The sequence below is a fragment of the Galeopterus variegatus genome, unplaced genomic scaffold (genome assembly GCF_000696425.1).
Source record: "Galeopterus variegatus unplaced genomic scaffold, G_variegatus-3.0.2 Scaffold627, whole genome shotgun sequence".
NCBI lineage: Eukaryota > Metazoa > Chordata > Mammalia > Dermoptera > Cynocephalidae > Galeopterus > Galeopterus variegatus.
Window position 1 is genome coordinate 411696 of NW_007726738.1, and position 25539 is coordinate 437234.

General features: G+C 37.3%; 2 protein-coding genes across 3 annotated transcripts in view; both read left to right on the plus strand.

Moving 5' to 3' along the window:
• The first annotated feature begins 4565 nt into the window (after window positions 1-4565).
• Window positions 4566-24388, plus strand: LOC103588932 (pecanex-like protein 1). Its single transcript, XM_008570769.1, has 6 exons — window positions 4566-4610; window positions 8308-8413; window positions 13068-13113; window positions 13916-14005; window positions 23063-24220; window positions 24375-24388. Exons 2-6 carry the CDS (start codon window positions 8330-8332, stop codon window positions 24386-24388), a joined length of 1392 nt encoding a protein of 463 aa, XP_008568991.1. The 5' UTR covers window positions 4566-4610; window positions 8308-8329.
• Window positions 23907-25539, plus strand: part of PCNX (pecanex homolog (Drosophila)) — a 117369-nt gene continuing 115736 nt past the window's right edge. For both annotated transcript variants that reach the window (XM_008570764.1, XM_008570765.1), the window contains exon 1: window positions 23907-24769. In XM_008570764.1, coding sequence (XP_008568986.1) covers window positions 24580-24769 — 190 coding nt within the window. In that variant the 5' untranslated portion in view covers window positions 23907-24579. The remainder of the gene's footprint in view (window positions 24770-25539) is intronic.

The window sequence follows — 25539 nt, forward strand, 5'->3', positions numbered from 1 at the left end:
CAAATCCTGCCCAGGATGTGAATCCTCCCTTTGTCCACTGTCTTCACGCTGTGTTACCCCAGTGAGTCACTTCGGAGCTCTTTAGGCTATCAGATCAGCTGTCACAATATTGCAGTGCTTGTATTTAAGTAACCCTTGTTTTACTTCATAATGGCCCCAAAGGGCAAGAGTAGTGATGTTGGCAGTTTGGATATGCTGAAGAGAAGTCTGAAAGTGTTTCCTTCAAGTGAAAACGTAAAAGTTCTCGACTTGATAAGAAATGAGAATAATCATTTGCTGAGGTTGCTAAGATCTATGTTTAGAACAAATCTTCTATCTGTGAAATTATGAAGAAGAAAAAAGAAATTCATGCTAGTTTTGCTGTTGCACCTGAGACTGCAAAAGTTATGGCCCCAGTGCATAATAAGTGCTTAGTTAAGACAGAAAAGGCATTAAGTTTGTGGGTGGAAGATGTGAACAGAAGTGTGTTCTGATTGTTGGCAGTCAGGCTTGGTAATATGTGTGGCTTCAGGCATCCACTAGGGACTTGTATCTCCCAAGGATAAGGGAGGACTACTGTATGTACTTATGTCAGTTTCTGGGCTTTGTTTTCTTTTCTTTTTTTTTTTTTTCCTTTTTGTCTTTTTTCGTGACCGGCAACGGATCGCAACCCTCAGTGTCGCGCCCGTACCGGACCGGGACCGGCAACGGGATCGCAGCCCTCGGTGTTGCGCCCGCACCTCGTTCAGCCAGTGAGCGGCTGGTCTGTATGTGGGATCTGAACCCTCGGCGGGAGCACTGCCACGCTCCCAAGCGGCGCACTGTAGCAGTGTGCCACCAGGCCGCCTGGGCTTTGTTTTCTGCCCCATTGATCTTTCTGTCTTTTTTACTTTATACCATATTGTTTTTATCATAGTAGCTTTGTAATATCCTTAATACTTAGCAGTGTGAGTCCCTCTTCATTATATTTTTTTCAGTATTATCTTGGTTATTCTCATGCATATACTTAGTTTTTTGTGAGATATTCCCCTGTGGTCCTCCTCCAGAAAATTCCATTAGAATTTTGACGATAATTATATTAAATTTGGAGAAACTCAACCTTTAAAGTAAGAAATCTCATCCATGTTCCTGGATGAGAATTCCATATATTTCCATTTATCATCCATTTATTCACTTATCTTTTATGTCTCATAAAATTTCAGATTTTTAGAATGAGTTCTGCACATTTCCTAAATCTATTCTATCTCTATGAAGAAATATATACTCTTATACAGTGGGTAAGGAAACAGTGTAGACTTCTCGCTTAATAGGCCAAACCTTGAATCTCTTCCTGATTGTATTCCCTTGGAGGAGTCACTTATGCTTCTTATGCCTTGACTTCCTCATCACAATGTTAGGCAAATACTACTACTATCTTATTGAATTATTATAAGCAGTAAATGAGATAATATATGTAAAGTACTTAGAACAATTTTTGCCACATGGTAGCCACTATGTAATTATTATTATATAAAAAAAATGGTAATCATTTTGTTCTAATTATTTCTTGATGTTATATATATATATTTAATTGCTTGTTACTGAATTGTTTTTCCATTTTCTCTTTTAAAAAGTTCTATTGTGAAATATATACATTCTAAGCAGTGTATAAAATATATGTATAATTTAGAGAATAATGATCAAGTACACAGCTTAAGAAATAGGACATTACACAATTACCATATAAGCTCCATGCACTCCTTTTCCATTTCTTTCCACTATTCCTTTTAGGAATGACTGTTATCTTGAAATTTCTGTGAACAATTCTCTTGCTTTTCTTAATTGTTATACAGTCTTTGTAAATATCCCTAAACATAGTTATTTTGTCTTCTTTAGGACATCCTGAAGAGAATCATCCTATATATATTTCTCTGCGAGGGGCTTTTTTGCACAGTGTATTGTATTTTATTGATTTACCCATGTTGATGTTTGTAGCTATAGTTCATTCATATTTACTGTCATATAGTCTGCCACTGTAGGAATAGATTATAATCTACTTATCCATTCTTCTGTTGATAGCCATTTGAATTATTTCCAGTTTTTTCGTCTGCTAACACATTATTGTATATATCTTCTGGTACACATGTGTACATATAGTTTATGAAGGCTGGTTCATAGGGTATTTTCATATTCAGTTTCATTAGGTAATTCCAAGGTGCTTGCCAAAATAATTTTACCAGTTTATACTCTTACCGATAGTGTAAGTCCCTATTGTTTCACATGCTCATCAACATTTGGTATCAGTAAACTTTAAAAATTTGTTATTCAGGTAAGTATAAAATATGTCTCGTTGTGACTTTCAGTTAAACTGTCTGATTACTAATGAGGTTGAGTGTCTTATTTTATACATATGATCTATTTAGATTTTCTGTTCTTTCCAGTGTCCATTTATGTCTTGTCTCATTTTTCTTTGGAGTTGACTTTTTCCTATTGATTAATAGGATTTAAAAAATATATATTTATACTACTTATCAGTTATGTACATTAAAGGCATCTTTTCCCAGTTTGTGCCTTATTTTGCTTTCCTTAAGTTTTCTTATGATTTTCATACATTCTTAAATTTAATATGATGAAAGGTTTTTTTTGATAATTAGGTTTTTTGTGTCTTAAGAAATTATTTCCTACACATAGTTCAGAAAGATATTTTCCTATATTGTGTTTTTAAAGTTTCATGTTTCTTTTGTTTTCACATTTCAATTCTACCTGAAATTATTTTAGTTTGCAGTGTCAGGTAGGGATTTAAGACATGTTTTCCTCTATGAATGACTGGGTTACCCAGTCTTTGTTAAAAGGACTTTTTAACTTAGTAATCTGTGGTACTCTCTCTGTCATAAATTAAGTTTCCGTATATGGTGGTATATGTCTGGACTGTCTTTTCTGTTTTGTTCATCTAGTTGTCTATGTCTGTCCCATTACTACACTGTCCTAATTACTGTAGCTTTTTTTTTGTCTTTTTCCGTGTCCGGCAATGGATCGCAACCCTCAGTGTCGCCCCCGTACCGGACCGGGACCAGCAACGGGATCGCAACCCTCGGTGTTGCTCCCGCGCCTCGCTCAGCCAGTGAGCGGGAACCGGTCTGTATGTGGGATCCGAACCCTCGGGCGGGAGCGCCGCCGCGCTTCCCAAGCGGCGTACTATCCAGCGCGCCACCGGGCCGGCCCCTAATTGCTGTAGCTTTATGTAGCTTTATAATGTGACTGTTAGCTGGCGGGGCAAACTTCATTCCTTGTTCTTTCTCAGGAGTTGACTTTGCTGTTCTTGCTCTTTGTTCTTTGATATAAACATTAGAGTCTGATAGGCAAAGTCTGCAAGAACTTGGTATTTTTTTGGGAATTGTATTGAATACCTAGATCACTCTGCTGAGAATTCTTATCTTTATAATATTGAATCTCCATTTATTTAGTCTTTTGAAATGACTTTCAGTAAAGTTTAATCATGTTCTCCATTAGAAGGAAATTTATTATTTTATGGTTTTTTTGGCCATTGTGAAATATTTTTATAATTACATTTTCTTTTTGTCCCCCCCTTAAATGTAGCAACCTTCACTCCCTTATTGATGATGATACTTTGTTTATAGGTTATGTCTTGATTTTCTTTCAACAATGATAGATTTATTTCTTTCTTTCTAGGCCTTATGCTTTCTGTTTAATTTGGCTGTGACTTCTATTCTAGCACATAGTTAAACTGAAATAGTATTGGTGTACATCTTGTCTTTCTTCTAATCTGGAAGAAAATGTTTTTAAGTTTCACCATTAAGTAAGATCTCTGTTTTAGGTTTCTGTTTCTGATATCTTTTCCTCACCCTCCTACTTACAAATCTAACATTCTGTTCTGAGGAAAAGAAATTAACAGGAAAATACATATTTTTATTTCTAGAGCCTATCACTGTGCTGGGTACGTTTATAGCTGTCAATTTGTTGCATGTGTGAATGAATTTAGTAGGGCTGCTTGAGCTTTATGGTTTTCATTGGTCTTTCTTTAATTGGTATAGCAGTTCTAAAATGCTTAAACCATTATCTTAGGGAAAGATTGAAAGTCATTAATGTTTGTATTACATCTCTAATGCTTTAGGAGAGGAAATTAGCACATTGAATTTTAGGATTTGAATACAGATATTTTGGAGACAGACCATGTTTTCTATGTTCCTCACGGTAGTAATTAATGCTTGTATTTATGGTAAACTAAGAATTCGCTTAAACAATATGAAGCTGAATGTTAGGCTAAGTTTTCTGAGGGAGATTTATTCTGTTTAGGGACTTTGTTTTTATCTATTCATATTTTAATGAGCATCATTATAATCTAGATTAGATTGGTAAATTTAGTACCATAATGGTGCTGTGAAGTTTCTGATCAAAGCCTGTGGGTGAGCATTTAATATGATACTAATAATCAAATTAGTTTATGAAGTCTCCTCTGTAATTTAGCTTAGACCCCATCTGCTTTTCTGCCTTTCCCTGTACTTGGTTTTGTTTTTTTTTTAACAGATGGGGAAATTAAGGCATAAAGGTAGAGATTCCCTGAATTTGGTGTATTGCTTACTGCAGTAGACCTCTTTGCTTCTGTGAGAATTGTAAACTACTATACTTTCCAGGTATGTGCTAAAATCTCCATTCTGAAAACCTGCAAGTCTTGCTAATTAAGAAAACTTACTCCCCCATATTATATGTTTAGCTATATTTAGAACATCTACAGCTTGGCTAAAAGTTCTACTTCTGAATTTGTAGAGAAGAGAAAATTACAGAAACTTTGCTAGAGCATTTTTTGTATAAAAGGAGCTGTCCCTTTTTCCTTTCATCTTTTTTGTTCCTTTAGTACTCCTTTTCTTCCCATTGACCATTAATTCTAGATCATTGTTTTTCAACTGGGGTGATTTTGCTTCCTAGGGGACATTTGGCAATGTCTAGACAGTTTTGGTTGTCACAACTGGGAGTATTCTGGTGTCTAGTGAGTACAGGCCAGGGATGCTGCTAACCATCCTATAATACACAGGACAGTCCTCCACAATCAAGAATTATGTGGCCCCAAAATGTCAGTAGTGCTGAGGTAAGAAACCATATTCTAATAATAGTGTTTACTTTTGGTTTTAAACTGGAAAGAAACCTTCAGTGTCCATTTTTTGAAAGGAAGTGTGGTTTCTAAGAAAGAACCTGGGCTTTAGAGTTTTAAAGACCTGGTGTTCAAACCTTGTCTTAGTCCATACTGGTTATGAGTACTTACATTCAGGTATGCAACAGAAAGGAGAACGGGCATGATAACATGTTGTAGAGTGCTGAGTAAATATTGTTTGTATCCTCCCCTCCTACTTGAACCCTATCTACTGGTGACTGAGCTCATGTTGTTCACTCCTCTAAGACCTTAGGCAAGTGTTTACACCTTTTGGTTTTCAGTTTGTTAATCTATAAAATGAAGATAGTAGTACTTATATCATAGAATTTAGGTAAGATTTCATCAGAAAATGAAATAAAGCACATACTCCTATGACCAGAATATAATAAGTACTTAGTATTTTTTTTTTTTTTGTCTTTTTTCGTGACCGGCAACGGATCGCAACCCTCAGTGTCACGCCCGTACCGGACCGGGACCGGCTACGGGATCGCAACCCTCGGTGTTGCCCCCGCTCCTCGCTCAGCCAGTGAGCGGCCGGTCTGTATGTGGGATCCGAACCCTCGGTGGGAGCGCCGCTGCACTTCCCAAGCGGCGCACTGTAGCAGTGCGCCACCGGGCCGGCCCGTACTTAGTATTTTTTTTTGTTTATTATTACATTCAGATTGTAATCATTTGGATTTGCTATCAGAAGTGATACATAAAACTAGGCGATTACCCATCAGCTGATGACTGGATAAACAAAATATGGTCTATCCATGCAGTGGAATATAATTTGTCCATAAAAAGGAATGAAGTACTGATACATGCTACAACATGGATGAACCTTGAAAACATTATGCTAAAGCAAGTCACAAAAGATTACATGTTATATATATAATTCCACGTATGTGAAATGTTCAGAATAGACAAATATATAGAGACAGAAAGTAGATTAGTAGTTGCCTATGATTGGGGAGGACTGAAGGAGTAGGAGAGTAATAGCTAAAGCGGTTTGTTTTTGAGGTGATAAAAATGTTCTAAAATTGACTGTGGTGATGGTTTTATAATTTTATGAGTGTACTAAAAACCATTGAATTATACAGTTTAAATGGGTTAATTGTATTATATGTGAATTATACATCAGTAAAGCTAATATATATAAACTGGGCAAAATGAGGGCTCTCTTTCCTTTCTGTGGTGTTGAGTATTTTATTCCTTAATCTTCATCTTGCCCTCCGCCTTGTAATTTCTGTGGATTTGGCTTAGAGAATGCATTCAGTGGAGATAATAGTAATATTGCTGGTTGTTATTTGTCACTAATTCAGTGTGGTGATGGCTGTCTCTGTATACACATTTATGATTTTTCGTAATTTAGAAAAATTTCTCATTCTGACCTGTACCGTTTGTATGAGTTAATACCAAAGAGCTAACAAATGAACATATTCTTCATTTCTCACACATAGGCATTTGTCCACTGAATTGGCTATTAAGTTTGTAACAGAGCTCCAATATGTTTTATTTTTATAAATGGATAGCAAGTTAGAGAGCTAGTTTTCCTATAGGACGTTTGTTAGCTAACTGTAGTCAGTGGCCTAGAATTAGGAACCCATTAGGCAAATAGGGACATTATAATTATGAGACCATTAGTAATGAAAGCACAGTAGAATTCCAACTGCTATAGTGACAAATACTTAAATGGAAGGTATGCTTGCAAGCAAATTATATCTGCCTATATCTTTTGATTGCAGCTGTCAGAATACCCCACCCAAACAGGCTTAATGTGATTTATGATTCATTACTGAAAAGTCTGCATGTGTGGCATGTCTTCAGATGTGTCGGGATGCAGATTTTCAAATTCACTTCATGACCGTGCTTCCCTTCCTGTAGCCAAGCTCTGCTCTTTTTAATTAGTTGGCTTCTTAGACAGCTCTCCCTTAGGTTGTAAGATGGCTGTAGCAGTTCTTGGCTTTAAGTCTCAGCATCAAGACTAGCAGATATAGAGTTTTCTCTCTCAACAGTAGGACACGCCTGGCCTGATTTGCACTAGCCTGAATTGGGTCATGTACTTATTCTAGAACAAATTTCAATGACCACAAGAATGGTACATGCTGATTGACTTTGGCCAGAAGGGCCTACTCTTAAATTTAAGGATCGGATCAACATTACTAAAATCCCTATAAGAGTTTAGGATTAGGTGGTTCACCAGAAGAATTTTGGGTTGCTTTTTTTGTTAACCAAGAGGTTGAATTAGATGCTGGATGTCAAGATAGTTTATATCCACTATAGTATCCAATATATATAATGGAACTTTTATCCTGATAATAATAGCCAAAAAGTTTATTGTGTACTTATTCTGTTTATACCAGGTAGAACGAGTAAAAAAGTTTGGGAAAAAACGGGATTATGAGTTGTTCTAAGAGCTGTGTTCCTAAGGAACCTTATTATATAGCATTTTCTAAGTTTTTTGAAATTTGGTGTGATCTCTTTTCTTAATTCTGGGTTCCCATTATCTTTAAGTACTATATGTGGGCTTTCCCAGCTCTTAGAACCTAGTACTTTTCTCTTTTGTCTTTCTGAAATGTTACTGCATGGCATCATCTTACTTTTTTAGCTTATGTCTTCTAACTCAACACACATAGATCTAAAATCTTAGATTTCCAGTTCTGTGGAACAAGTTAGTATCCCAATTAAATTCTTTTTATTTTTAAATAAATACAGATGCAAATAGCTTGACCAGGATGACTATTCTCTTGTATGTTTATCATTGTGTCCTGCAGCTCAGGCAGACTGACCTCATGAGCGATCAGTTAATGCAATATCTGGTTGTCTTCTGTGTTTAGAGTTGACCAATTTCTCTTTGCTTATGGGAAACAAAAGGCAATCATTTCTTCGCTAGAGTGGTCTTATGGCACATATAAAATATTTAGAATGCTATAATTGTAATTAAGCCAGTTTCTAATGTTGGATTGGATGTAGATAGTTTGGGATAAGAGACTTTTAAAGATTTTTAAGTAGTGATGTGGTAATAAAATAGTTTCAGTTACAGACTTATAAAGGAAGAATGATTATTTTTTTACTTTTTTTTTTTTTTCTGTACTAAAAATGAGAACCTCTTGGTTTTATAGAAAAAAGTATAACAAAAATAATAAATAAAAAGATAATTATTAGTGTCAGGATAATGACAGTTACTCTTTTTTCCTCAGTGATCCTGGTGGAGGGATTGAAATGTCTGAGTTCATTCGCGAGGCCACACCTCCAGTTGGTTGCAGTTCAAGAAATTCTTATGCTGGTCTAGATGCAAGCAACCAGGTAGGAAACTGTGGTATTTTATTTTGCATTTTCTTCTCCTCCTGATGATGGTCTCATTTCTATTCTTATGTCAGCCAGCTGATACCGGGTTTATCTTTCTGATTATTATTTTTTGATTGTTTATATTAATATTTTTATTTTTAACTGACTTTTTATGTTAGTTAAGTACATATTTTCTGAGCGTGTACCACATGCTCATTGCCTGGGTATATAATTTTGTCTGTTTTTTTGCAGGGGGATGGGGGGCAGTATGGCTGGCCAGTATGGGATTTTTGGTGTATGATGATATGTGACAGTTTATAAGCCTCTGCAGAGTATATTTTTCTCTTTTTTTGTACTGACTAATATACCACCTTGTGTATAGTTGACTTTCAATTAGTGATTGCTAAGTATCTCTATGTGTATAGATAATAAACTTTAGAGGTAGAGCTGGTTCAGACCTGACTCAGACCTGGCTCCTCATTTAACAAATGCCTAAGTAGCAGACCTAATTCTCCTCACTCTGTTCCATAGTATTCTACTATTTTACCTTAGGAGCCCTATGCTATTTAAGAACAGTATTATGAAGAACACTATATTTTATGACTCAAAATCTTGAACAGGGTCTTATTTCCTAGTGTATTTTGATAGAAGGTTTGCCTCTATTTGAATTGTATTTTCGTGATTTAGAGTTCAAGTGAATGAATTTTTGGTAATGGTTTTAGTTGTAACGGAGTATAGTATAGTATAGAACAAATAGGTCCTTAAATTTGTCTTTTTATTATAACAAGCTGATGGAATGGGAGATGTAGGAGTTTAAAAAAAATGTGGAAAAGGCTGTGACATATTAATTGGATTGGTACTTTTTAAGCTTCAGTTTTTACGATGCCCGTTTGAAGAAAAGTATTAACTATCCTTGATCTTGTTTTTTATTGGCTTTGTGCTTTTCTCAGTTTCTTTTTATAGAATGAAACTACTTAATCCTTAAATATGACTTCTTCTTTTGTATTCTTACTTACCTTGGCCTTCCTTCTTACTGACAAATGTGGGCAATATCAGATTACCCCAGGGAGTAATTCTATATTTTTCCAATAGTCTTTTGGAGAACCACATCTTTTTTTATTTTTGTAGTGGGACAGGTGAGAGGGCACAGCAGTGGCCAGCCACCTTTTGATACTCTGCCCTTGGCAACAGTCTGTGGGAACTTGCCCTACTCGTTTCAGGGAGGGAGTCCCTTCTTGAATGTAATGATGAAAGCATGCGTGCACATAAACACAGTATACCTAACTTGGTTTTCCTTAAAATAGTAACTCTTGAATAAAAATGGGCAAATATTGGAGGCTATTGTGCTATTTGGATTTTAGTGTTTTCGTTTTATACAGTTTATGACAAAAGAAATGGTTGACATAATTATTATTACCCTTTAGAGAAGCTGAAGTGAAGAACCAGTCAGGCTTTTTGTATATTGGTATATTTGTATGTTGGTAATAGATATTACCAGTGTAGACATACCATTGTTTCTTGTACATATTATATAACACTTATTACACATTATTAACTTTGTTTATGTGGATGTGTTCTGTACTAATTAGTGAGCTCCTTGAACGTAGTGGCTGTGCAGTAGTCATTTTATCATTCCTTCCCTCTTGCCACCTCTGCTCTCCCCCATCCATCTTCTGCCCTCCATTTCCCTTCCCTTTCTATTTTCCCTCTTTTTTCTCTCTCTTACCTCCCTCTCTTTTCTTTTGTCACTTGTCTGCCTTCAAATATTTTAGTGCCTGGTAGTATTGAAGGTATTTTACTTGGTCTGGGGTGGAGAGTAGGCCTTACCTTCAAAGAGATTGGGATCTCATAGTAGATTTGATAAAAGTAACCTAAGTAATAGATTTGATATGTGTTACCAAGGAATATAGGTATAAGATACAAAGTAACCTTTCTTCTCTGACATACATAATCCTTCCTGGACCTTTCCTATGGCACTTATCAAAGAGAAGAAATAGTAGAATGTTTTAGTTTACGCAAACCACTTAAATAAAAAACTTCACCCCAAGTGTAAGATGATACCATTTTTCCTTAATTCTTTCCTTTTTATTTTTAGAAATTTAACAAGTGAGGGTAAGCAAAAAGAAAATTAAAAACACTCATAATGTCATTATCAAAAAGTTTTTTAGGGCTGGCCCGGTGGCGCACTGGATAGTGCGCCGCTTGGGAAGCGCGGCGGCGCTCCGCCCGAGGGTTCGGATCCCACATACAGACCGGTTCCCGCTCACAGGCTGAGCGAGGCACGGGAGCAACACCGAGGGTTGCAATCCCGTTGCCGGTCCCCGGTCCGGTACGGGGGCAACACTGAGGGTTGCGATCCGTTGCCGGACACGGAAAAAGACAAAAGACAAAAAAAAAAAAAAAAGTTTTTTAAACAACGAGGAATTATAGTGTGCATGCTTTTGGTAACTTGATTCTCTTTACTGAATGTATCATGAATGTTAATGTCATAAAGTGTTTTTCTATAGTGACCTTTTGGAGAATGCATTCCATTTGGATGTACTATACTTTATATTCTTGATCCTCTGTTGTTCCACATGTAAATAATCATGATTCTTTGATAATTTGGGGGGGAATCTTAAATAATACAGAAGAGCAAATATAAACTACCCATTGTATTCATTAAGAATGCTTTTGTCAGCTGGTAGTAGAATACTCAACTAATATTGACTTAAAGCAGTAGGAGTTTATGTTTGTCACCTAAATCTTGAGGTGTTTGTGTGGCATTTGTTCAGCAGCCCAGTAACGTTAGTGCCCTAGGTTGTCATTTCTGCTCTAGGCTTTTCCCTCAGGGTTGCAGGATGAGCACAGCAGTTTCAATCATGACCCTTTTGAAAAGTTAGGAAGCAGGTGTAATGGTGTGGGGCAGAGAGATTCTCCTTGGTCATCATCCTCTCAGACATGAAAAGGTCTTTTCGTGAAGCTCTTCAGCATACTGTACCATACAGTCATTGATTAGAACTAGGTCATATACCTACCTTTAGACCCAGGACTGGACCCACTTCTCATAGATCAAAAGATGTATGACCAGTGTTTGAACACAATGGGGTGCTTGATAAGGAAGGAGAAAGGGAACACTAAGGTTGTGAGCAAATGACTACTATACCCATATTTTAAAAGTTTTTTTTTTAAAGTTTAAATTCCTGGAAGAGTACGCATAAAATGGTGTTTTTGTTTGCTTTTGTATTTTTAAATTTCTGTCCAGGAAGTTATTTGTTTATAATTTCAGTAGAAAAGTAACATATGTTCTATAACTTGTCTGGTAGGTGTGGTAAGAATGAATGAAACTTTATTTTGTAGTAAAATGCTTCTTGGCCTTTTTCTTTCTGGTTAATTGCAGTGCCTTTTATGGCTAATTAAAACCAGAAATTAGGAAAAACTAAGAGAACCAAGCTTAATAAACAGTTCAAAAATATTACAAAACTTTTTTTTATTGGCTTCATCTAGAGTTTATTAGTAGTTTCAATCCGTATATATATGCTTATTTTTATTTACTTTTTAACTGACACATAACTTAAATAGCATAGTGCACATCTTAAGTGTGGAGCTCAGTGCTAAGTTTTACACCTGCGTACAACCATTTAATTGCCATCCAGGCAAAGAAAGTTCCCAAATGCCCCTTCATAGTCAACAGTAACCTATATATTGAGCATATTACTTGTAGTATACTCTTGTTAAGTAGAATCAATAAGTGGGAAGACTTGGTGAGATATAAAGTATTATATGAATGTTCCTAATTTTATTTTAAGATGCTAAATTTGCTTAACTGTTTTCTTCTTTGAATCCCATGAAAACAGGTTATAGGAAGAGTTGCTAAGACCTACTGATTTAGTAACTGTCATGCTGTTACATTTGGTTTCCTTAATGTGTTTGTGGAATTTGTGTTATTTGTTTAGATGATTTTTATGGTAGTATAAATAATGGCTGCGAAATTTTAGGGAAGTGTTATACCATCTTGAATATAAGCACTAAAAGCTCAGTAATCAGGTTTAGTTTTCTGTTTATAGTTTGTATTAAAAATTAATTTTTTTGTGTATGCCTTAGATTATTTTTAAGTGTTCTAGCCATATATAAAGAAGTACTTACTTTTTGTCTGGAACTAAGGAAAGTACATATTGATACACTAACATTTTGACAGTAAGATTTACATGTTCTTTGTAGCATATATTAGTGTGTTTTGTCCCTGAGCCTTCCCTTTTTGTATCCTAAGAAGTCTAAATTTATCTCAACACCTGGTTTTGCTGTTGTCTATAACGTAAACGTGTCATGATGCAATATAAAAAATGATAGTACCTACTGACCAGCCAGCAAAACAAAATAAAACAAAACACTGTATGACAGGAGTGGCTTAAGGTTGGAGGCATCCAGTCCAGAGGGCTCCATAAATCCTGAGCATTCAGAGGGATTTGGTATCTCAGCACATCTGTAAGATACAGGCAGCATTGCCACAGCAAACAGGTTGTGTGGCCCTGACAGAAAATGCCCAGCAGGTGTCCTTTAATATTGATAAAAGTGATTGATAGCGTGTTTTGATAATATGATAATTTTGCTTGATAATCTTGTTGGTTTATATTGATAATGACATATAGCTAGCATTTTAATTAGTTTTATTTACTTCACGTTATGTTTTCAGATTGGATCTGGTTCTTCTCGTCTTGGAACAGCAGCAACTATTAAGGGTAAGCATGATCAAAAATTGCCTCTGACTTTCCATTTCATTTTTGCTTTTAATAAAGATAACAGTACTGCACATTTAAAATGTTGTGAAAAGATTATTCTTGAAATTATTTTATAGGTAAAATTATTTATCTTATTAAAGGTTGCTTGATTTAAATTGTGTTCCTCTTTTATCGTTCAGATTTCACAAAAGTGTTTGAACGGTTGCATTAGATTGCACAAATAATAAATTTTGATCTATAAGAAACTTCCTTGCCTTGAGGGAAAGTACTTTCATGGATTTTGGTGGGGTTCATAGAAAACTAAGTAATTTGATGTGAAACCTTTAAATGTGCACAAATGAGACACAGTGAAACACAAATGAAAAGAAAATGGAAAGTTTTTTCCTGCCTTTTGTTCTATACATCTACTTCAGATAAATTCATATTATTTTTACCCTACAATTTTTTAGCTTACTAATTTTCCTTGGGAAGGAAATTTATGTTTCTTCAAGTTGTTATTACATAATTTGTATTTTCCTTAAATCTACTTATTTTTAAAGAAATAGTTTTATTTGCTAACATTATAAAGCTTTCCATATTATTTGGTTAGTAGTTCTATGAGAATAATTATGTGCTCTGATAGTCCTTGGTACTTCTTATTAGTTCAGTGCATCTTCCATTATTGTAACTCTTGATATATAAAAACTACTTTAGTTGATAGATATGTACCATATTCTTTAATGTCCTTCCTTGGTTATGCCACACCTACAGCCTTTACTTTTTTTTTATGTAATATCCTTACGTGTTCCTCTTAACTTTGTAGGAGATACAGATACTGCTAAGACTTCTGATGATATCAGTTTAAGTCTGGGCCAGAGCTCAAGTCTTTGTAAGGAAGGAAGTGAAGAGCAAGGTAAAAACATTATACTTCATAGTCACATTGTATATTGTGGTGACCAGATTGTATTTTTGTAATATGCCACTCACATTTTGGCAGAAGTTTATAATAATTTAGCATAGTATTTTTAGGAAACATTAAAATGGAATGATTGTATTAGTCTGTTTCTGTTGCTTGTAACAAAATACCTGGAGCTGGATAATTTTTAAGAAAATGAAATTTATTGCTTATAGTTTCAGAAGGTGGGCCACGGAACACATCTGGTGAGGATCTTCTTTGGTGGTTGCTTTACAGCAATCAATGAATGTAGGAGTCTCACATGGCAGAAAATGGTGGAGCAGAGAGAGAGAAAGAGAGAGACTGTCGGGTACTGTCCTTTTAAAGCCCTCAGATCCATGCCCCTGACCACCATTATTATTAATCCATTCACTACAGCATGGTCTTACAATCTAATCACCTCTTCAAGGCCCCACCCTTCAACCACCACAATAGTATTTCCTATCCTCTTAACACTTTCACCGTGGGGACCAAGCCTCTGATACATAAAACTTGGGGGACGTGATTCAGTCCACATCAGTAATTTACTGGGGTAATAGTAATATAGCGTTATAAGTGCTTTTAGCCTACGGGAATTCAGTTATACATATTCTGCCAAATAAACATGGAGAGAGAAATTTTATGAGCATATGCTACAGAGTATGAGATGAGAGATAAGAATGTGCTATTTCTTTAGTTGGTCAGAACATCTAGCCCAGCTTAGTGATAACCTAGTATGTAAAACTATTATTTTCCTTTCAGGTTGATCTCTAATTGCCAGCTACTTCATCTCTTGCCCAACTGCAAAAACAACATATTTTCATATAGAAATAACTTGCTGTTGGACTTACTGAGAAACTATATGTGTGTCTCCAACATGCTTCCTTCCTGTAGCAGATTGTTAATAGAAATTTTGGCAATATGTGATTTTTTTTCTCCTATTCAACTCCATTATAAATGAATATTTTGGATTTTATAGTTTTTTTTAACTACCGTAGTTTCATGTTTGATTTTTAATTTTCAGACATGAAAGGACAGTATGTCATCCTCATTTTCAAATGGAGATTTTCCAAGGTTATATAATCATGAGCCAGAATTGAGTTGGAAACCCATCTCCCTATTTCTATCCTGTTATAACCCCGTTATTATTAACCTGTGGATGATGTTTGGTGGGCAGATCAGCTGACAAATTTCCTATTCTTAGTCATGAAACTTGTGTATGAGGTTACAAATAGATAACTGAATTATGACATTTGCCCATTAATTTGGTATTTTATCCAGGTTCATTTCCTATAAGTGCATTTTGTTACTGGTATTGGAATTTTAAGTTTTTCACTGTAACTCTGCATTTTTGAATTACAGTACTGTATCACTGTTCATTTGCTTTTGTGGAATACCCCTCCCAACCCTACCAAAAAAACCAAAACCAAACCCTAAAAGACCTCTCAACATACTGTAGGTGTGGAAATTTTTTTTAAATTAAAGGTGAATCGGTTGCTCTGAGAATTACAGTATCCCTTTCTATAATATGTGACCATCAGAGTGTCTCATCAACTAGATAGTAATCTAAGAGGGGTTGCTGTCACTACATTTAGGGATCACGTATCTCTTTATCTTATTTTACATCCGGAAAGTACCATGGGGGAGCAAGATTTTTGTAGTCTGGCAGGTTGGGAATTATATACACACAAATCTGCCCTTGCAGCTACACATAAATGTGGATAAAGATGTCTAACATTTACTGAGTGCATACTATTATTGTCTAGGTGTCTGTTGTTTTTGGTGTTGACAAACTTCTTCTGTATAGGGCCAGGTAGCTTTGCAGGCCACTTGGTCTCTCTTGCTACTCAGCTACTCAGCTCTGCTGATTGTAGAGTGAAGGGAGCCATAAACAATACGAGTGAGTGGGCGTGGCTGTGCTGTGCTAAAATCTCATTTACGAAAATAAGTAAAGGGCTGGACTTGGATCCATGGATCTTAGTTTGTCAACCCCTGGTTTAGGTCTTCTTCTGAGCACCTTATATACATTCAACCAGTTAATCTTCACTATAAGCATACGAAGTTAATACTATTATTATTTTTACTTTACAGATAAGCATGTTATGGCTTAGAGAGAAGTTGTAAGAAACTTGTCCGAAGTCACATAGCTACGCAATGGCAGTCCTATAATTCAAATTTAGATTTGCTTTTAGTTCATACAGTATTACTTTCGTATAGTTTTATAATTTGCTTTTATCATGTAACATTTTTCCATGTGTTTAACATTTAACAAGTATTATCAAGTACTCATTATGTGCTTGGCACTGTTTTAAATACTGGAAATAAATTAGTGAATGAACGGACAAAAATTTCTACCCTTATGTTGCTTCCATACTATTAATATGGAATCATACTTGTATAAATCAATATATATGTAGCAAATAGAGCAGAGGATAGGGAGTGGTAGGGGCTGGGGCAACTAATTTTAAACAGAGTGGTTTGAGGGCTAGCCTCACTGAGAGCAAAGAAGTGGGAAGGAGTGAGCTATCAGGGTATCTGGGGGAGGGGGCTCCCTTCATGCAGAGGTAACAGCAAGGGCAAACGCTAAAGTAGGAACCTGCCTGTCAGGTTTGAGAAATAATGTGGCTGGTGTGGAGTGAGGGGACCAATTGTATAGAGGCTTGGAAGCCATTTTAAAGATGTTGTTTTAATTCCCATTGAGATGAGGAACTGCTAAAGGGTTGTGTTACATTTTTTTTTTTTGTACTTTTTTGAGACTGGCCGCACCGCGCTCAGCCAGTGAGCGCACCAGCCATCCCTATATAGGATCCGAACCCATGGCAGGAGCGCTGCTGCGCTCCCAGTGTGGCACTCTCCCTAGTGCGCCACGGGTTCGGCCCCAAGGGTTGTGTTACATTTTTTTTTTTTGTACTTTTTTGAGACTGGCCGCACCGCGCTCAGCCAGTGAGCGCACCAGCCATCCCTATATAGGATCCGAACCCATGGCAGGAGCGCTGCTGCGCTCCCAGTGTGGCACTCTCCCTAGTGCGCCACGGGTTCGGCCCCAAGGGTTGTGTTACATTTTAACAGAATCACTCTAGCTCCTGTGTTGAGAATATATCAAAAAGGGCAAAAGCTGAAGCAGGTAGCTCAGTTGGCAAATTATTGCAATAATCCAGGGCACAGATCAGGGTAGTGTAATTTGACTGTGTATTTGTGTAGATGTTAAGAAGAAGATGTGTTGATAGATTTGGATATATTGTGTAAGAGAAATAGTCATGGGTGACTCTAAGGCTCTTGTGTTAAGCAGACGTGGGGATAGAGTGCCCATTAACTGAAAGGGGGAAGACTGAGGAGGAGCAGATTTGTGGGTGAGGAGAGCATGGATGGTAAGATAGGGAGTTCAGTTTGGGCATATCAGGTATGAGATGCTGTTAGACCTCTAAGCAGCAATGAGTAGATAGAGAAGTCTGGATTTCAGATAAGTGGTCTGGGTTGGTTTTAAATTTAGGAGTTGTCACTGTATAAGTACCAAAAAGAAATCAGTTATGTCAAATGTGGGGTTGGGTTATTAACAAAGTTTATAAACTAACAGCAAGCCTGCATGGTTAGCTGGCTTGGAGTTTAGGTGACCTGGTGCCATAATCCTTATCTTTCTTTTTCTTGGCTGTGGTTTGGCACCATCTAGTGGCAGATGTTCATTCTGACTTGAATATCATTTGGGACTTCTGGTTCTCTGGCTGGTTCGGTTTTATAGGACGATGACCTTTAATTAGTTGATTAGCAGTTGATTGGTTGCCACTCATTTTGTCACGTGATTCAGGATGATTGGGAGAAAACTGAGGATGTAGGGGTGTATCCTCTACTTTCTCACTTTTAAGAAGGGGTAATCTACAGTTTTCCTGCCTAGCCTTCTCATGTCTTTCCTATCCAAGAGCAGACTATCCCCATATGAGTACAGGGGCTGGGTAGATGGAAGAACTAGTTATGGGTACTTCCAAATTCTAGTTTATCATGGGGACATAAAACTGGATGAGATTTACAATAGAGGGAATGTAGATGGAAAAATGAAAATTTGTAAGGACTGAGCCCTTGAGCCACTCCAGTTTAAGTCCAGAAGACTGATAGAAATAACTGTTGAAATAGAAGGAAAACTGAGACTGTTATATCCCAGCATTTCAAAGAGAATGGATGGATCAGCTTTGTCAAATGCTGCAGGGTACTTCAAGTGACATGAGGAATGAGACTTGACCATTGGATTTAACAAATGTAGAAGGTGTTGGTGACCTTGATAAGCATAGTCTTAAAGGAGTGGGATTGGAATCTGCTTAAGAGAGAAATGGAGGAGAAGACAGTGAATATATAGTATTTCAGTGAATTTTTGTAAAGTGGGCAGAGACGTATGGTGATAGCTAGCAGGGGAAGTTAGAAGGGATTTGGATTTTGTAAGGTTTTGTAAGAGTAATAACAGCATGTTTTTATAATTGATGGAGATGATCCAGAAGAGAAGAGAAAAATAGGATTTTTGTTTATAAAAATAATGTATGTTAACTTTAGAAAAAATAGTTAAGTGTGAAGAAGAAAATAATTCACACTTCTGCCTCTGAGAAACTTAATATTTTTGGTGGATCACTTTTTCATATTATTTCTTTATTGAAATGTAATTTACATGCCATAAAATTCACCCTCCTATAGTGTACAGTTCTGTACTTTTTAGTATATTCACAAGGTTATGCATCCATCACCACTACCTAATTCCAGAACAGTTTTATCACACCAGAAAGAAACCTGTACTCATCACACTTCCCATTTCCTCCTTCGACAAGCCCCTGACAACCATTAGTCTACTTTCTCTGTCTATGCATTTGCCTATTCTGGACATTTCATATGAAGGGAATTATATATATGGCTTTTTGTCTCTGGCTTCTTTCACTGACCATATTATAGCATATATGAGGACTTTATTCCTTTTTATAACTAAATATGGTATATCACTTTTAACATTTGTACGTACACATGTATACCCTTGGCATTCTTTTTAACTTACAGAACTGGAAACATATGTTTTATATAGTGTTATGTTTTTCACTTAAGTATTTTCTCATATTATTGCATAATCTTTGAAAATGTTTTTAGTGCCTGTATGACATTATTACTAGACTAAATAATTTATTCAACCATTTTTTATTGGACATTGTTTTAAGAACCTTTAAATAACTTGAAACGACCAACTTCATGATAAAACTTTATACACATATTTGATATGCCCTTAAGCAACAATTTCTAGAAGGAGATTACCCATTAAAGGGTAAGAATACTTTTTCAAGGTTTTTGGCCATATTGCCAGATTGCTTTATAGAAGGTTATACCACTTTTTTTGCACCACCACGAGCAGTATGTGAACATGCCTTTCTTATCCTAAACACCACTAGTAGCAAATATTGAAAACAAGTTTGTTTAGATGAAAAATAGTATCTTTCTGTGTTAATTTGAGCCTCTTAACTTAGATGTAGTCTTTTAATATATTGGAACCAGTAAGAAAAAATGTCTAAGAAAGTCTGTTTACTTGAAAATTTCCTAAAACCACCTAAAATTCTTCCTGACACAATTAAAGCTTTTCTGGCATATTTGTATAGCACCACTGAAAAAAGTGCATGTATTAAAGTATGTTTGGTGGTGTTTTTTAAAATCAAAAAATTAAATTTCTGCTATATTAACATCTTAGAAGGGAGCTAGATTTGATCATTAGCACTTTAAAAAAAGTCCTTTGTTGTATATTAGATTTAGTGATTTTCAACTACTTGTTTAGAATTAATAAGTTTTTGTTCTGTAAAATTCATGTCCTTGAAATGTGAATATTATACCATCCCAAAATTGTTTACTAGAGATATATATATTGAGAGTTTTTAGAACTAACCTATTATAGTTTAATACTACAGAAAAGTAAATACAATGCTAACTTTTAAATTTTGGTATTTGGAGGATGTAAGAGCCCAAGTACAGTGACAGCTGTTTTAAGTAAATGATAAGGAACATGGGTTTTGCTTATCATGAAAACTTTAAAGCATAAGGTAAAATCTAATAGGTCATTTATAAATCACAATTTGTATGGTACATTCTAAAGTTATTTTATTTTTTTAATTTTTATTGAATCAAAATTGAGTAGTACATATTTTTGGCATTCAACATTGACATATGTTGATCAAATCAATATTACTAGCATATATATATTGCTACAAATCATAATTATTCTTTATGCCCCTTGTCCAGTCTCTCCTCATCCCCTTCCCTCCCTCCTCCCCCCTCTAATTACCCTAGATTTCTTCTCTCCTTCTGAAAGAATAATGGTTACTCTGTTGATTTGTTGCCTAGATGATCTGTCCAATGCTGAGAGGTGTGATCAGGTCCCCCAATATTATCATAGAGCACAGGCTTCTTCTGTCACTCTGAAATGGGCTTTGTGGAGAGAGATGTCCTCTTCTTTTCTTTATCTCTGCTTGTGACTTTTGTGTCAATGCACTTCCAGTGGCTGACAGACCATCCGCATGTTGGTTGTGGCGTCTAGCTGCTTTTGCGGCAGCCATGTATTGTGGCTGCAGTGGGCCACCCACATGCAGAAGATGTTTTTGGCATGCTTCTTGGTGCTGGCAGAGTGCCTGATTGTGGGACAGGTGTCTGGTCCCTTTCTCCATGCCCTGGTACCTGGGTGGCTCCCAAGGTGCTGGTGTGGTATGCCTGGTTGTGGGAAGGGGGGGGTCCAGTCCCTGGCTGCTAGCCCCGAGCCGCCCAGCAGGCCCCAAGGCGTTGGTGGTGTGCCCGGGTATAGGAGTGGGGTCTGTTCCCTGGCTCCAAGCCTCAGGTTCCTGGGCAGTCCCGAGGTGTTGACAGTGTGAGTGGTTGTGGACGGGGGTCCTGTCCCCGGATCTATGCCTCATGTTCCCTGGTGGGCCCCTAGGCATTGGTGGTGTGCCTGGGCCGGAACTAATTTTTTGTCCTTTGCATACTTCTGACATGGGGAACTTCCTGTAGAACCAGTACTTGAGCTGTGTCGTTGAGCTAAATTCCTGCTTTGCTGCTGGTTCCCTAGGGAAGGCTTTTTGTGCAGCTCAGGGTTTAATGGTTGATCTTATAGGTACTTCCGGCTCTCCAGAGACTCCGTGTAGTTCTGGGTTGTGTAGAAACTCTGATCTGGGCCTGAGTGTTTTCATCAAACTGCACTCCAATGCAATTCGCGTTCCTGACCAGTCTTCTCTGAGTGGGCCTGTGTTGATTGGGGGGCAGGTCGGCTGTCCTTGCTGTGTGTCAGTGTTCTCCTGGTAGGCCTGTCTCCCCCACTGCCTATGCTCCAAAAACTTCCTGTGGGACTGGCCTGTCCCCATCCTTGTGTTGATTCACCGGCCTCTGAATGGCTCCCCTTTTTCAGCTATTCTGGCTCCTCAGTCCTGCATGGGTCCATGGGAACCCTACTAGTGGTCTTGCTGTCCTGGGGGCCCCCAAAGTCCTCTTCTCCCCTGCTGCCTCCAAGTAACTCCATCTAAAGGGCACAGCTGCGGCTTCTGTCAGCTCCTGCTCCATGCGCTCCAGCATTAAAGCGGCTGTGGCCCGAAACGCTGAGAGCAGTTTTCTCTTTCTCTCATTGTGGTTTCTCCACCTTCATGAGCTCCATAGGTCTCTCCTCCTCTTCCCCTGAGCTCCAGCTGCCCCAGCTTGGCTGATGTTACATTTTTATAGTTGTAAATTGGCTGATTTGTGGGAGAGAGCGAATCTGGGGACCGTCTATTCTGCCATCTTGACTGGAACCCCTGTCTCTGAGTTTTTAATTATTTAGTTCTAATGTAGATTTAGATTTTTAAAAAGTATATAAACATTTCTTGTAACTCATTCTATTTTAATCTTAGGGGATTTGTCATTGAAATTCTATTGGGAAGAGCCTGACTTACTGTAGAATCTATTATTATACTTTTTCTATGCAGTTAATGACAAATAAGATAATTTTTTTTTTAATTGAACTAACAGCAGGCTCAACCATCCTTGTCTGTCAAAATGTATATTAAAAAATCAGCTATTGTGCAGTTCGGTTGTCAAGCAATATTCCAAGATAAATTAAAATGTAGGTAGGTAAGTAGGTGGATTTATTTGTATTTATATTTATATGCATAGTGTGTGTGTGTGTGTGTGTGTGTGTGTGTGGGTGTGTGTGTGGGTGTGTGTGTGGTAATTCAAGTCACTGATCACTGTCCTAAATGGAGGATAAAAGGAATGGTTTTACAGATATATAGGATATGTATTTTTTTCATGAGGCATTTTGTAATTGCGGTATCAATAATGAAAGAGAAAATGCCATATTTTGCATTGTAATGTTGTTGATGTTTTAACCATTATGAACAGCAAGATGTCTTATATCGTGTAATATATCATATTTTTGTGTGGGCATTGGTCAGCCTTTTAATTTTTTCTTTGTTTGTTTCTGAGAACTCTGTTTTTGCTGATTTGTAATATAATCATATTAGTTTTTCAAAAGAATTTTATTGTGTTAGTGAGGTAAAATAATGATAGCTGTCATTAATTGTAACAGCATTGTGCCAAGCAGTATATGTTATTTATTCAGTTATTCCTTGCCTACTACTCAGTGAGGTTGATATTGCATTTTACAGATGAGAAAACAGAGGCTCAGAGGGTAATCCAAAGTTGCCTAGTTAGTAAGTTAGAGACAGAGCTTGCATAGAAATCTTAAATAGAGCTTACGTAGAATTTTAAATATAATCCTTTGTTGCCTGTTGTTTTATTGTTGATAGTCTATAGAATCTTTTCTGAGGCCAATTGAAGAACTCAAAGATTTGGAAGCTCAGTTCATTCCATCAGTAGAAAGCTTGCTTTGTGCAACTGTGAAATAGAAACCAGCTCTTTGGAATGACTGGCCAACTGTTACTCAGTGAACTGCTTGAGAAATTGTTTATACTTGATTTACTGTATGGTATGAATTCCTTTCCATTGTTAAACAGTGGAAAAGCAAATCATACATTTGTTTTAACATTTCCAAATATGTGTTTGAAACAGATTTAGCAACTGATCGGAAGCTCTTCCGTCTGGTCTCCAATGACTCCTTCATCTCCATTCAGCCTTCCTTATCCTCTTGTGGACAGGACTTACCAAGGGACTTCAGTGACAAAGTGAGCCTGCCAAGTCATAGCCACCACCACCACATCGATCAGTCTCTGTCCAGTGCCTGTGACACAGAAGTAGCTTCTCTTGTACCTTTACATTCACACTCTTATAGGAAGGATCACCGACCACGTGGTGTGCCACGGACTTCTAGCTCTGCTGTGGCTTTTCCAGACACATCATTGAATGATTTCCCTCTATATCAGCAAAGACGTGGGTTAGATCCAGTTAGTGAGTTAGAATCATCCAAGCCTCATTCTGGATCCAAAGAATCCTTGGTGGAAAATTCTCATTTATCTGGGGAGTTTCAGCTTGCTGGTGACCTGAAAAACAGTAATTCTCAGCCACCCACAAAAAGTGGGAAGAGCAAACCTTTGAAGGCAGACAAAAGCATGGACAGCTTGAGGAGCTTGAGCACACGGAGTAGCGGGTCAACAGAGAGTTATTGCAGTGGAACAGACCGCGACACTAACAGTACTGTCAGCAGCTATAAAAGTGAGCAGACCAGCTCAACTCACATAGAGAGTATCTTGTCAGAGCACGAGGAGTCTCCTAAAGTAGGAAAGAAAAGTAGCAGGAAAAAAGAGTGCTGTACTGACCTAGAGGAGAAGAGCACCTGTGCCAGTGACAAAAGGACTAGTGGTGAAAAGACTGCCTTGGAAGGGAGTCCAAACAGTGGGGTTGATGAGGCCAAGGATTCTAATACCTCTGATGAGATGCACAATCAGAGGGGTCTCAGCACCTCTGCATCAGAAGAAGCCAATAAAAATCCCCATGCAAATGAATTTACTTTGCAAGGGGACAGACCACTTGAGAAAACTGCAGAAAATGCAGAGGAGCAGAGTGATAAGTCATCCGTTCCAGTAGATTCAAAAGCATGTAAAGATGTTGGTGGAAAGCAAAAGGAAGGGGATGTCCGACCTAAATCCTCTAGCTTAATCCACCGGACAGCCTCTGCCCACAAGTCAGGCAGGAGAAGGACAGGGAAAAAACGGGCCAGCAGTTTTGATTCAAGTCGGCATAGAGACTATGTTTCCTTTCGAGGTGTTTCTGGTACCAAACCACATAGTGCTATATTTTGTCATGATGAGGACTCTAGTGATCAAAGTGACTTGAGTAGAGCATCCAGTGTTCAGTCTGCTCACCAGTTCAGCAGTGATAGCTCTTCTAGCACTACTTCTCACTTGTGTCAGTCTCCTGAGGGCAGATACAGTGCTCTAAAGACCAAACACATCCATAAAGAAAGGGGCATAGACTCTGAACACACACACAAGGCTAATTTGGGTCCTGAAGGAACTGGCAAGAAGCGGGCAGCACGACGGACTTCCAGCACAAATAGTGCCAAGACTCGTGCCCGAGTGTTGAGCTTGGACAGTGGCACAGTAGCATGTTTGAACGACTCAAGTAGGCTGATGGCACCTGAAAATATAAAACCTTTAACCACTTCAAAATCAGATCTCGAGGCCAAAGAAGGAGAGGTGCTAGATGAGCTGTCTCTGTTGGGACGGGCTTCCCAATTAGAGACAGTCACTCGATCTAGGAATAGCTTGCCAACCCAGGTTGCATTTCCGGAAGGGGAAGAGCAAGATGCAGTCAATGGAGGTAAGTAAACTACAAGAGGAGATTTTGCCAAGCATCACTGCAATTTTTGGTACTATTGCTTAGAATAGTAGTACTTATTAAAATATGCTTTCTGTTAATATCCCCGCTTTCTACTGTGTTATTGAAATAAGCTTTCTTTAGTCAACAGAGATGGTTGTCTTAGAAAAGGTTTTGGTATGACACCAAGAAAGTATTGTTTCAGTTCTATTATTTGAATATATCAATTTGTTCTTGATGGTGTCCACTTTTCTAAACCAGTTGCCACCTGTTAACATTTTGCCAGGAATAACAAAAATTAGCCCCCTTATTTTATACAACAATAGCAATATCAGAACATAGAATTATATTAATGCGGCAACAAACCATTTTTAGTCAACTCTTATACAGTGTGTGCTGCTGAACTTTCAGGATTGGATCACTCAACCTGGTATATAAGATTTTTCCAAGTATTACTTTAGCTGTGATTATGTGCTTTGAAAACTGTGGCTCTTTTTTGTCTGTTTCTTTGGTTTTATTCCTTACTTACTCAAGTTTCACACATAAAATTTTATTTTATTTTTATTAACTTAACGCTTTTTTATTTTATTAAATCAAGGTTTGTAGTTTCTGTTGGTATTTTGTATTCATTAATGGGTGTATGATGCCTCCTATGATAACAGTGATGGTGTTTTGATTAAAGTAATAGCTTATTTATTTCAGGTATGGAGAATTGTGCAAAATTGGATAGGTGATTTTATATTCTGACAGTGTGTGTTGGCCTGTCTATTTCA